The sequence below is a fragment of the Zingiber officinale genome, chromosome 4A, assembly GCF_018446385.1.
Source record: "Zingiber officinale cultivar Zhangliang chromosome 4A, Zo_v1.1, whole genome shotgun sequence".
Classification (NCBI taxonomy): Eukaryota; Viridiplantae; Streptophyta; class Magnoliopsida; order Zingiberales; family Zingiberaceae; genus Zingiber; species Zingiber officinale.
In genome coordinates, this window is record NC_055992.1 from 6,091,326 (window position 1) to 6,104,828 (window position 13,503).

The 13,503-nt window shown below is 42.8% G+C and overlaps 2 protein-coding genes across 3 annotated transcripts; one reads left to right on the forward strand and one right to left on the reverse strand.

Annotated features, from left to right (window-relative positions):
- Nucleotides 1–2,838: 2,838 nt before the first annotated feature.
- LOC121969398 (ethylene-response factor C3-like) lies at nucleotides 2,839–3,742 on the forward strand. The gene has a single exon (XM_042519491.1). It carries the CDS (start codon nucleotides 2,897–2,899, stop codon nucleotides 3,548–3,550), a length of 654 nt encoding a protein of 217 aa, XP_042375425.1. The 5' UTR covers nucleotides 2,839–2,896; the 3' UTR covers nucleotides 3,551–3,742.
- A 152-nt stretch (nucleotides 3,743–3,894) lies between these two features.
- On the reverse strand, nucleotides 3,895–9,432 carry LOC121969397 (ABC transporter B family member 1-like). 2 transcript variants are annotated; one of them, XM_042519490.1, is made up of 10 exons: nucleotides 8,713–9,432; nucleotides 8,582–8,636; nucleotides 8,334–8,509; nucleotides 7,796–8,256; nucleotides 7,407–7,723; nucleotides 7,067–7,290; nucleotides 6,166–6,539; nucleotides 5,379–6,084; nucleotides 4,821–5,300; nucleotides 4,477–4,735 (listed from the first exon to the last, which is right to left on the reverse strand). In XM_042519490.1, exons 1-10 carry the CDS (start codon nucleotides 9,226–9,228, stop codon nucleotides 4,619–4,621), a joined length of 3,426 nt encoding a protein of 1,141 aa, XP_042375424.1. In that variant the 5' UTR covers nucleotides 9,229–9,432; the 3' UTR covers nucleotides 4,477–4,618. The 2 variants fall into 2 exon arrangements, with proteins under 2 accessions (XP_042375423.1, XP_042375424.1); XM_042519489.1 differs by having other exon boundaries at nucleotides 3,895–5,300; nucleotides 8,713–9,422.
- Nucleotides 9,433–13,503: the final 4,071 nt, after the last annotated feature.

Here is a 13,503-nt window from a genome sequence, read left to right on the forward strand (position 1 = left end):
CCTAAAGAAGTGTTGGTAATTCGGCACAGGACTTTTAATTTTGCTAATCTAGAGAAAAACTATTATGAAAAAAAAACAAATCAGTCAAAAGAAAAATTTTTGAAAAGGAGTTTCGGATAAGTCTACCGGTATCGGATTATTTCCTTAACAAAAAAAAAAATCATTCATAAGTTCTATTAGACACTTGCTGATAACAGAACTTAAGTCATTAGTAACAATCAGATATAATAATGATTCGAAGACTTAGCTCATCCTAAGCTAAAAATGCTCCAGATTACATGTCGAAAAGACAATAATAGAAGGAAATATTTTTATTGAAGTGGCAAAAGGACAGCAAGTAAGAACGGATTCCTCAAAGATGAAATGGAAAAAAGAACCTTGGGCTCCAACAATCACTACAAGAAAAATCAGCATTGCCAACGGAAATTTTTGTCAGTATTTCATCGATATATGTGTATAACGATGGCTCTCCGACGAATTTTATTCCGTTGGAAATATATTTGACGGGATGCGATTCCCGACGGAAACAAGTGTTTCTGTCGTTAATATTTTACCGACGGAAATTTAGGTCCGTCGGTAATATTGCTGGAAACATTATTCCGAACTCGCGAAATTTGCCGACGATCATTTTACTTCCATCGGTAAAAAAAATATATTTTATACGAAAACTGTACACATTTCAATTGCCGACGGAAAAAACAATTCCGTCGAAAATATGTACACTTTTCATATAAAATATATTTTTGCCGACGGACAAAGCAATTCCCTCGAGATTTTCCGATGAAAAAAGTAATTCCGTCATAAAAATATCATACAGTAATATTTCGATAGATTCCGACGAAATTCTTTTGGAGAGAGTTACATCACCACGTCCTGGCTTCTTTTGGACAATTGTTGACATCTGAGGATGTTCACCTGAGAAATGGTTTCACATCCTGAAATAGAGGAAGGCTAAGGGTTGTCAATGATGATTACCAAAGTACCTAAACAGAAGGATTAGAATTTTAGGGAAACTCATATTTCATTTGAGCCTCAGGTTTCATATAAAGGTCTAACTTGAATTAGTTTTAGTTTAAGAAATAACTCTACAATAACTTGCTTCCCTAAACAATAATTAAATTTGCCTACTTTTCAATATCAACCAAAATAAACTCCTAACCCATAAAATTTCCTATTCAAAACATCTATAATTTGAACAGGTCAAGAATGTAATACAGTATATTGCACTTTAACCTCGATCGGTCATAAGCATTTTTTTTTTCTCGACTTCATCAAATTTCGAATCCTTATCCAATAATAATAACTCTGCTCGACATTAATCAACTCAACACTATCTCATAGACATGTCTAAATCACAAGATGAACTTATAATCTACTGCTAAATTAGCCGTTCTAAAGGAAAGTTCTAGACTTAACTTTTATCCCTTGATCCAATTAACATTGAAACTTTGACCGGATTGTTTGCCCTGACTTCAGTCATTAGTTGAATGGGTCAAGGTCAAACTTTGACGCCTTATCAGAGTTGAATAACTATACTATTTCCTTTTAATTACTTTATTAAACCACACGTGCATGCCACGATAGCGATGGCCTCTGTATATTGTCGAATTATTTATGATATCGAATTCATTGTTATTTTAGCTAGGGCTGAACATTTGATTAAAACTGAATCGATCGAATTGAATAGATCAAAAATTGAATAAATCAATTTTTTTTAACCAATTGAATTGATCGAATTCTCTAAAAAAACTGAATCGACCGAACCGATAAAAGATCGGTTAATTCGGTTTTTTGACCGAATTAATCAAATTAACTGAATTTTAAAATTTTATTTGATTTTAATTAAAAAAAAGAAATTTTATTTTATTTATTATATTTTTAAATAAAAAAATTAATAAATATTTTTATTCGATTTAATCGGTTTATTCGGTTTAATCGAATTATAAAACTTAAAATCGAAACTGAATTGAATTTATCGAAAATCGAACTGAATTTTAGAAAAAAAATCGAAAATCGAATTAACTGAACCGAATTCCTAAATTCGGTCGGTTCGATTTGGTTAATTCGGTTTTACCGAATTTTTGCTCACCCCTAATTTTAACATTATAAATCAACTACTTGAATAGTGATTAAGTTTGTGAGAGCTTAATTAATGATTTGTATAACAATGATATGAGATAATGGCAAAGCCTATTGGTTCCATTTGAGCTAACATAGATACTTAATCATAGTTATTCAACTTTATCGATAATGCAATATTCTTTAAGTTGATTAAAAAATAATAATAATAATAATTTTGGAGCCAACCAAATAGATAGTTCGGAAGAGGGTAAGTTCTCTGTATCTGATCTCATGTCAAACTTTCTAGAATTATTGGCCACTCTTTTTTAAAAAAAAATAAGAGAAAATTAATATACCAAAGTGATTAAGTTCAATGAATCCATGTCCATGTTGTCCCACCATGCAAACTCTTCAACTAACGATCGAAAATTCTTATAAATAAGATGAAATTAAAAAAGAAGGCAAAGATTAATCAGTAAGGCAGGATCAATTCATTAGTTTTTTTTTTAATTTTTTCTTCTCAATTAATGTTCGTTGACGCAAGTGGCCGCGTCAGCAAACGCCCTATTTATTACCACTTAGTAACGACACGTGTCGAAGGGACGACCATCTATCTTGGAGTTTGACCCAGCCGCCATTCGTCATTAGACACGTGCTATATTAATGCACGGGTCCCGTGCTACGTTGGCCAATGGGAAACATCCACCCACGTCACTTGTTTGTCTGTTCTTCTTCCTCGCATATAAAAGGCCGGAGTTCAACGTTCAAAATACGGAACACAAAACAGAGCAAAAACAGAGTAAGAGCGGCTTCAATATCTTCTCGTCCGATCTCAATGAGTTCTCTCAATTTTCTAGTCTCTCAATACTCTTTAGAATCGGTGTCGAGCCCAATGGATCCTTTTCGATGCGCTGTCGCCGGAGGAGGAGGCTCCCCGCTTCCCTTCGACATGAACGACGCTGAAGAGATGCTCTTGCTTGACATGCTCATGGAGGCCCCGAGCATGTCTTCCTCGTCGGAGACAACGACGAGCGGCCGAGGAAGCCAAGAGATAGAGTCTCCGAGCGCTGAACCGGAGGCGGTGGCCGTGCCGGAGAAGAGCTACAGGGGGGTGCGGAAGCGGCCGTGGGGGAAGTTCGCGGCGGAGATCCGGGACTCGACCCGGCAGGGGGTCCGGGTGTGGTTGGGGACCTTCGACAGCGCGGAGGCCGCCGCGCTAGCCTACGACCAGGCCGCATTGGCGCTGCGTGGGGCCGCAGCGGTGCTCAACTTCCCGGCAGAGAGCGTCCGGGAGTCGCTGCAGGGGATGGGGATCGAGCCGACGGGCTCGCCGGTTCTGGCCCTCAAGAAGAGGCATCGTACCAGGCGGCGTCCGGCGGGGAAGAGGTGCAAGACAGAGTCTAACCCCGCCTGCGAAACTGTGGTGGAGTTGGAGCACTTGGGAGCAGAGTACTTGGAGGAGCTCTTGAGACTATCAGAGCTTGCATGACGTCATCATATATATCTATCTATCGATAGATACTTAATTAGATATCAAATATCCATTGATTTGAGAAAGGAGATGTTGTTAAATTCCATAGCGTCATTATGCTTGTAGTGTGGCTGTGTGGGGATAAAAGGAAAAGGGGCATGTAAATACTTTAATCTCAGATCCATTGAACACTCCAGCAATGTTTACATTCACTGTTTGGCTTCTGGAAGGGGCAATCTAATTGAGATGTGTTTGGATTTTTGTACATTTCCTCAAGCTCAAGTAGACCAAAACTGAGTGAGGAAGGAGGTTCAGTGAGTCTGATCGTTCCGGTTAAATCAGTGAGAGTCAAATCAGTTCAGTTGAGTCATAAAGCCATATTCGATCTACTAGTGAGAACAGCATAATTACACGGCCAATCGTGTTTAGTTCACAGCAAAAATAATAGTAATAACTGGACATCCATCAAAGTTTCGATCTTTTATCTCTATCTTGTAGCTTCTCTGGCACTCGTCGACGGTCCCAGCGACGACGCGCCATTTGCAGTCGCAGCTCCATTGGCGAAGCGCTGCAGCTGCAGCATTCGGGCGTAGCTCCCGTCGGGATGGTGTTTGAGCAGGTGCGAGTGCGTTCCTTGCTCCACCACCTTCCCATCGTCGATCACTGCGATCACGTGAGCGTTCCTTACCGACGCAAGGCGGTGCGCCACCGCGATGGTGGTTCGTTCCGTTCCCGACCGCTCGAGTGCATCCTGCACGCTCCTCTCGGACTCTGCGTCCAGTGCGCTCGTTGCCTCGTCCAGTAGCAGTATCGGCGCCTTCTTCATTAGTGCCCGTGCCACGGCTACTCTCTGCCTCTGTCCGCCCGATAGCTGCACCCCTCGTTCCCCGAGCCATGTCCTGTACCCGTCGGGCAATGCTGATATGAACTTGTGCGCGTTGGCCAGCGTCGCAGCCTCCACCACTTCTGCCTCCGTCGCTGCCTCCCTCCCGTATGCGATGTTCTCAAAGATGGTTGAAGCAAACAAGCATGGCTCCTGAGGCACCACCGCGATCGCCTGACGCAGCGCCTTCAAGTTGTACTTTTTTATGTCCTTCCCGTCGATGAGCACGCGGCCCGATGTCGGCTCGTAGAACCTTTGGACCAACGAAATGACGGAGCTCTTCCCGCAGCCGCTCGGGCCGACAAGAGCGAGCATCTTTCCTGCGGGGGCACGCAGTGTGAGATCGCAGAGCACAGGCAAGTTCGGGCAGGATGGATAAGCAAAGTCTACGTGCTTGAGCTCGACCTCGCCACGGATGCAGCCAGGTAGAGGAGTGGCGTCGGGATCATCAGGCTCAATTTCGGTTTGGCGGTCGATCAGCTCGAACACGGATCGCAGGGCGCAGCTGCCCTTGATGAAGTCAGGTGCGAGGGAGAGGGCCTCGGCGACACCGTTAGCTGAGACCATGAGGATCATGAACACGCGAATTGTCTTGGAGAAATCTGATATCCCATGCTTCACGAGCCATGAAGCGTACCATAAACCGAGGGCATACGAAGCATACAAGAACAACTGAGCGACACCGAATCCACTCCCTGCTACTTGACCCTTCCAAAAGCAGCGAACGAGCGGAGCCTGCAAGTTGGTTGCGAATAGTTGGGTGATCTTTGCTTCTGAATTGAAAGCTGCAACTGTCCGGATGTTGGCCACGGCCTCGCCGGCGATCTGTGTGGCCTTGGTGTGAGCTCCTTCAAGGTCCCCTGAGAAGCCCGTTATGAACATTTTCTGCACGCACCATAAACCTCTCAATTTCAACTTAAATTCACTAAACCTCAGATAAGTAACATTTGTAATTAGTAGTACCTGAAGAACTGTCGCAACGACCACGATCGGAAAAACAGAGACAAGAACCATGGCTAGCCGCCATTCAAGGATGAATCCAGCAGTGAAGGCCACAAGCAACAGTGAGACATTCTGCACGATGACTGATATACGATCTCCGATTGCAGATCGCACATTGTGAGCATCCGATGTCAGCCTACGTGCAATCCTAGCACTGGCGTTCTCCTCTCTGTCGAACCATGCGATCTCGTTTCGGAGAACAGATGCAAGCATCTTCTCCCGGACACGTTTGGTTAAATTTTCCCCTACCACATCCCAGAAGAGATGCTGCACAGTGTTGAAGAGCAAAGCTGCAGATGAAACACCGATCATGAGGTAGCAATATTTCCTAATCTCCTGACGCATGTACTTGTAATCCTGAGCATAGTAAGCACTAAGAACCGTGCTAAGGACATATGCAAAGAAAGCACTCATGGAACCGCACACCACGGAACCGACTGAAGCTACTAGGGCGTACGACCATTCTGGTGAGTTCATCTTCGCAAGACGCAAGAATGAGCTAGCCTGGTCTCGAAATGCAAGATGCTCCATTGGGTGGTTTGTATCGACTGAGATGCCGAATTCAGATACATTGAAGTCGGAGAAACGACGGGAAAATGGGGATCGGCCATACGATGAGTTCCTGGTAATAATTGGGGAGCTCACTGAATTTCTAGCACTTGAAAGCCTACAAAGAATTGCTTAAGCAAGTCAATCTATAAACTACAACTCATGTAAATGAGCTTATGCAATTGGAAAGATCGGCTACCTTGCACTGCTCTTCCTGGCATTGATGAGAGCTGCCTCATGTGCCTGCTCCTGCATGCGAATTAGCTTTGCGTAGAGTCCACTCTGACCTTTCGTCATGAGTTCATCATGTGTGCCAATCTCTGCGACGGTCCCTTGATGAAGAACTGCAACAACATCGACCTTGCGGATGGTTGACAGACGGTGCGCAATTACAAGCGTGGTGCGACCGATCATGAATCGGTCAAGAGCTTCTTGCACGAGTTTCTCAGACTCAGAATCAAGGGCACTAGTTGCCTCATCTAGTAGAAGAATTGCAGGATTCTTTAGCATTGCTCTGGCGATAGCAACACGTTGCTTTTGGCCACCAGAGAGCTGCAGCCCTCTCTCTCCAACCTGCATATATTTTTCATCTTAGTGAATTATGATGGAATGCCCAAAACTTGACCTATTACCAGTGCTAACCTTGGCATACACTTAAATTCCTGACAGTGATTTACCTAACAATTCCAAACAAATTAATATAAAGTTCATCACAGTTTCCCTTCACTAGGAACCAAAGATTCATCTGCTTTAGTTGGCAGTAAGTGAAACCTAGTTTCTCCTCACAGTTCACACAAACCATTAGGTTCCTATATCAGCCAAGATCAGAAAAATGGACTCGGAAGGGAATCTTGTCATGTTTATCTCAATAATGGCACATTCTCAGGGCATGGGAAGGAGCATTAAGCTGCAAGTTGCAATACAGAAGTCTATGTCAGGGACCCATGCAGCCCAAGCTGTACACCGCAAATGCATGTGGTAGGGATACTGAAAGTGCACGAACTTGTTCCCAGAACAGAAGAACGAGACCAGTCAAATGAAGAAAACAAATAGATTGAAGTTGAGGGATGGAGGTTTCTGGGGTGGAACAGGATACGTACATGGGAATCATAGCCATTTGGTAGCTTCACAATGAAAGAGTGAGCATTTGCAACTCTGGCAGCTTCTTCTACCTCTACTTGTGTGGCACCTTCCCTGCCAAGGAGAAGATTCTCCTTGATGGTGGTTGCAAAGAGAGCAGGCTCTTGGCTCACTAGCCCAATTTGTTGCCTGAGCCACTTTAGCTTCAGAGATTTGATGTCTTGTCCATCAAGTAGAATTTGTCCTGGGAGATAAATAAGCAAAAAGGATGGTTAGAGCCTCTACAATTGAATCAAATTAACTGTTCTTAGTTTCTGAAATGGATTGAACAAATGAAGTACATTATTTCAGGCTAATTACCTGAAGTGGGATCGTAGAATCTTTCAACGAGCGAAACCACGGTGCTCTTCCCAGAGCCGCTGCTTCCAACTAATGCGATGCACTTACCTGCAGCAACAGTGAGCGAGAAATCCTGGAGTACAGGGACATCGGGCCTTGATGGGTAAGCAAAATCCACGTTCTTCAACTCCACCAGCCCTGTAATGGCACCCAACTCGATCCCAGAGTCGTTCTTCCGGTCGATGCTTGGCCTTCGCTCAATCGTTTGGTAAATCTTTGCTGCTGCCACCCTTGCTTTCGCAAATGCTACTACGCTCGGAGCTGATTGCCCAAGAGCTCTGCAAAACATCAGAATTCAGTATAAAAAAGACATCTTGGTTCGGTGTGATTTAATGGGGTCTTCGTCGTACATTCCTCCGATCATGACGGCGAACATGGTGGAGATGGCTAGTCCGCCATTGGTGTGGTGGTGGCGCACGAGAAACCCTCCGTACCATAGAAGCAAGGCGTAGCAGCAGAAGACTGTGAAGTAGGTCGCGCCCAAGCCAAGGCCTTTGGAGAATCCGCTCCGGTAGCCAATCTTCTGAGCTACTCCGAGCGCGGCAGAGTAGGCTTGGAGGACTCTCGACTCGCCGACGAAGGATTGCACGGTCCTTACCTGGGCAAGCGCCTGCTCCGCGATGTTGTTGGCCTGGGAGAGGGCGTCCTGGCTCTTGGACGACAGCTTGGCTAGTGCGGCAGTGTGCATGCCGCCGATGACGGCGATGAGCGGAACGACGGCGAGCGTGACGAGCGCGAGCTGCCACGCCGCTGTGAACCCTATCACAAAGCCGGACACGAAGGTCGCCATGTAGTGGATGAAGTTCCCAAGCTGGAAGCAAATTAGGGCACAATTAGTCCGCCGACCAAAATTGGATTGCGAGCGAGGTCAATACAACCATGGCGGACCTTCTCGCTTATGGCGTCCTGCACCATGACCGCCTCGGCGTTGATGGCGAAGACGACGTCGGAGGTGCGCACCCCGGTGTCGAAGTAGCGGACGTCCTGGTTCAGCGCTGCTTCCAGGTACACGATCCTCATCTTGGTGGATTGCCGTTCCCCCGTCCACATCCAACACGATATCTCTGTTCACAGTTACCCCTTATCAGTTATCAATCTTCGATTTGAAACACAAATTAGCAAAGACGAACGCTCACCGGCCCAGGAAGACAACCAAATCGCCGCGCCGACAACGAGGAAGTAGAATGCATACTGCAGATCAATCATAAAGGAAGCTAATCTCTCTGTCCGACAAGTAACAGAATAGGGTTAGGCATCGAGAGCGCACCTTGGCGACCTCGCTGGCCATGGTGCTGGGATCGTCAGTGTTGGATCCGAACGAATTGACCAGATCGGCGAAGAAGCGGAGGAATATGGGAAGGGAGCACCCATGGACGATGGCTCCGACGGTGCCGACGGCCATCAGCGCGCAGTCGAGCCCATCGGCGAACCGGAACAGCTCAACGAATCCCACCGTCTGCGCCGGCGACTCAGGCTTCTTGTCTTCCTGGCCATCATTCCCGGCCGATGGAGGTGCCGCAGTCAATTGCGGCGGAGGTTGTTCCTCCGTCTTGGCATTGGCGGCCCCCATCTCATAGACAGAGGCAAGGGAGTCACCGCCACCGACTCTTTCTACCCCTTCGGCGACCAACATGTCGCCGCCTTTTGGGTGGGAAGGAGGACGGGAAGGGGACGGGAGGTGGAAGGCCTGGAGCTCAGGTTGGCTCCATTTCTCCACCAACGCCACCCGCTTCATCACCTCCTCCTGCTCAAAAGCCTGCTGCAGCTGTTGCTGCCCCGACATTTCTCAGAAGCTACTTGTATCCACTTCTCCTCAACCTCTCCCTCTCCCTCTCTCCTTGTTGTTTGGGCGTTCAATCTCCTCCATGAACATCTTCAACAACCTCTCCCTTGATCGCTTTCGCCATGGACACTCGCCCTCTTGTTGAGAAAGTGTGGACTAGTCAAGACTGGTACGTCCCATACGTCTATTATGCGGAATTAAATCGATGCATGTTACCAACTGAAGCATTCATAATTTGGTAAATATTCACGTGTTGTACGCGTACATCTTGATCAGTTACTTATCTGTTTAAAGTACAATAAATTAACAATTTACCGACTCAACGTAGCCGAGTTGTATGATTATCATACGATAGATTTAAAAGATTAAGAATCAAATCCAAGGGATTATTTATACATGGCATGACTAGTTTTAATTTTCTTATTTATTCTTTTTAATGGTCTGGGAAAATTTTGGGATCAGATTTCACATTTTACAGAATAAATTAATAATTTCTCTCTCTATAAGCCCACGGACTAAGATGCATGGCGCTAAGTTAACATTCATGATTTAATCCTCAATTATAACATATTTCTAAAAAAAAATTTCTTCAAATAAGACACATAATTATGGGATACAAGACTTCTTAGGGTGCATGGCGCTAAGTTAACATCATGGTATCCATAATTTAATCCTCAATTATAATATATTTATAGAGATTTTTTCTTCAAATAAGACACATAATTATGAGATATAAGATTTCTCACTACAAGCGATTCTTAATTTATCCTAACGATCAATGGAAAATTTCTATAGTACTAGTCCAGTCTCTCCAGATTCGATGTTATCTGATTAAATATTTTTCCTCCTGACCCTAACCACTTAACGGTTAACTATAAATAAATCTTATGATTTACTTCTCTTTGCATAACATAAGGATGGGTTATGAGGACATCTGAGATAAATATAATTATCTTTTTACTATAATTAATTTATCTCTCTATATGACCTAATTTGTTGTAATAAATTAATACAATGAGAGTGCTCAGTTGATTAAAGGGAGATATATTTATTATAATCACGTGGAGATCTTTTAAAAAAAAATTCCTCCTATCTCTTATTCAATATCTCATAATTTAGATATATTTATTATAATCACGTAGAGATCCCTTTAAAAAAAATTCCTCCTATCTCCTATTCACTATCTCATAATTTAACTTTATTTACATAATTTAGTGATAAAAAATAAGAGGCACCTAAGTTAAACATAATCATCCTTTTGCTAGTTGCTACCATAACTTAATACACCTTAAATATCAAAATTAGTGTCCTTAATTATAAGTTATGTAAAATATTATGTAATTATGCAAGAAGAGATTAAGCCCGAGCAAGAGTCGGTGAGCATGTTTGGTGAGATTAGGTAAACCAAACAAGCGGCAGGTAGATTGTGGGTAGCGTAATTACTTGTCCCCTTTGTCGGAGTAAAAATTAGGAAAACAAGAAAAATGTGATACGAAAATGTCATTTGAGATAAATATTCAGATAATATTGTATATTTTATCAAAATAGTTGATGAAAATTAATGGGGGTTTGGTGTTGGCTAAATAATTAATTTTTAAAATATGCAAAACTATATTTGGATTGTAAAACATGAATTGAAAAATGTATAGCATTAGGAATTACGGTCATGAATAAGTCAGAAATTATAATCTGCCGAGTTAAAAATGAACCTCGGGATAAAGATCTTTTCTTTTGATTTAGAAATTCAAAATCGATGTAATAGACAATTTAAATTAAAATAACCCTCAGGCTACAGCCTGGGTGTATATTTATAATCCCTAAAATACCTTTATAATAGTTAGGACGTAAGTATATATAGTATTGGAGTTTCACTAATTTTTCGGTTCGTTTCACTAAGTTCTAGTATGAAGAATAAATATAATATATAAATAAAAGGGAAAAGAAGTTCTTCAAGGGCACAATTCCTTTATATCAAATCTGGCCCGGATCGGATCGGTCCGGTAAATGTAGAAGCAGGTACCGCCGACGATAGGTTTTGTCCCACATCGCATGTTTCTGTGATCAATGCGGCAAACCTCCCTACAGTTGTTGTCTCTTTCGATATATTTGATAAAATTAGAAATATTGCTAAACCACACGGACAGTTCATTAAATACAAGGACATGTTTTTTCATTATAAAAAAAACTTCTCAATAATTTTTTCATACATCTTGTATTTTTCATTATATATAATTGCCATCTCTCCTTCGTATTTTTATATTATATACTATTAAATTTGTATAATAATATATAAAAATATACTTAAACACATCTACATCTTTCTCATATAAATAAAGTTATCCTGGACCTGGTATCATCTCACTAGTATCCTTTATAAGAATTTCATAATCCTTATGAAAGATCTCGACTTCCTGCAAAGTCATTTTTTGTATTTGATATGTTTTAATATCTTATCATTTTTTATCAATGTTATGTTCCATTGTGTCGCCCTCTCTGATTTTAGATTTGCCCTCCTTCTTTACTGCCTTTTGCCCTATCGGACAAATACGGACTTAAGAGTCATCTAAATCAACACTTGTATCTGAATTTGATGTTGAAGTGTTTCCCCCTGATTCAGATGTCCTTACATTCTTGTTAGAGTAATGAGCAACTAATTGTGGAGTATATTTCTCATACTCTTTGAGAACCCTCCACACATGCATATACTTAAAATTCTTATTATTGTTGTTGGCTTTCTACATATTCAGTGCATTCTCCAACATACTATCGTCACTCCAACTGCTTTGACGATGAGTATACAAATTATTATAAGTTTTAGAAAATTTATTTATCATCGGTGCAAACATATAATAATGTGATTTTCGCCGCTGATAACTTCTCGTCATAGATCTAATGGGAAGATGCTTGTTGTAGTAATCAGTTATATATTTCCAAAAGGCTTGATCCTTCTGGTCATTACCAATGATTGCATCGGTGTTATAGTTGTCTATGACTTTGCAAAGACCACATCTTCATCGAGAGATCAAAATCTTCGTTTTGATTTATTTTTCTCCAGCCCAACTTCACACTCTTCTTGTGATAAGTGTGGTAGCAACTGAGTTGCTAGAACAGATGATAATGTTAGTGTTGATTCCGGTAAATTCCGGAGTATGCAAACTGATCGTCGAGGCTAGTGTTTGACACTATCTCCGTAAACGATATTGCTCCGCTACGGTGCTTAACGGATTGTTGCAATTCGTTCCCAAGATACAACGACGACAATCGTCTCGGAATCGTAGCACTCCGACTTCCGAGACCAGCGAACCTTCTCGTAGGCTTCTTGGACTCTTGAATGCACAAGATGAGTGAGTGAATACTTGAGGAAGAGAAGATTAAGTTGAGTGATTTGATTCCAATCTGGAGGGTTCTATTTATACAGAAGGAAGAGGCTTTAGGGAGGGGTGTGACCTTTGGGTGGATTAATCTGGGCCGTCCGGACTGAAGAGTTATAACCCTTCACATAGCCCCTTTAATCTCATCTATCAGATCTAAGAGTTGTGACCCTCAGATCTATCAGCCATCGGATCTGGATCCATTGATCCGATGCTTCAGATCATGTCTCATCCCAAGCCGTCAGATCGTGACTCATTGTGATCCAACGCTCTAGATCGCATCACAAGCGATCCACCATACTTCTTTGATCAACGTTGATCAACGGCTGCCATCCGTTCGCCCAACCAACTGTCCAGTCATCTCCCTTTGCCCACGAGGATGCCACATAGGCACTGCCATGTCAGGTACTAGCCTGACACGTCACCCGAGTGCCATGTAGGCACTGCAATGTCACCTGGAGCATAAATTTAAGCTCCTCAATGCTCCTCGCGACGATGCAAAGTGCGACGATGCAAAGTGCACCTACAAAGCGCCCAAAGCGCCCATTGCGCACGTGCGCACGTGCGCACGTGGCGGGTGGCGGGCTCACAGGTGCGAGCACCTGCTCGCCCCTGAGCAGAGAGTACCTGATACTTTTCTGAGTTAACTCCAATAACTCAACATCATTAATAAGTAAGGAATGCAGATCGGAAATTTCCGATGTGGGACTATTCTCCCTTGCATTTCCTTAATGAATAACCAACGTTATTTTGGGTCGACTTTGAACATTAATTTCTCATTCACCCTTAATCGGTTTTGAGCAAATTAATAGTCTAAATCTATCTGCGCGAAACGTAGATTTCAATTTTGAAGTCAATTACGACTTTCAACAATTGATGGCTTCCGATTTTTCCTCCTCAAAAT

What these genes read in the sequence shown, in the direction of transcription:
- LOC121969398 (XM_042519491.1), top strand. Translation starts at nt 2,897, where the DNA reads ATGAGTTCTCTCAATTTTCTAGTCTCTCAATACTCTTTAGAATCGGTG.
- LOC121969397 (XM_042519489.1), bottom strand. Translation starts at nt 9,228, where the DNA reads ATGTCGGGGCAGCAACAGCTGCAGCAGGCTTTTGAGCAGGAGGAGGTG. An exon ending in TTGGTTGTCTTCCTGGGCCG is followed by an intron (nt 8,510 to 8,581) that starts GTGAGCGTTCGT and finishes AACTGTGAACAG; the next exon opens with AGATATCGTGTTGGATGTGG. An exon ending in CAAATGGCTATGATTCCCAT is followed by an intron (nt 6,540 to 7,066) that starts GTACGTATCCTG and finishes AAATATATGCAG; the next exon opens with GTTGGAGAGAGAGGGCTGCA.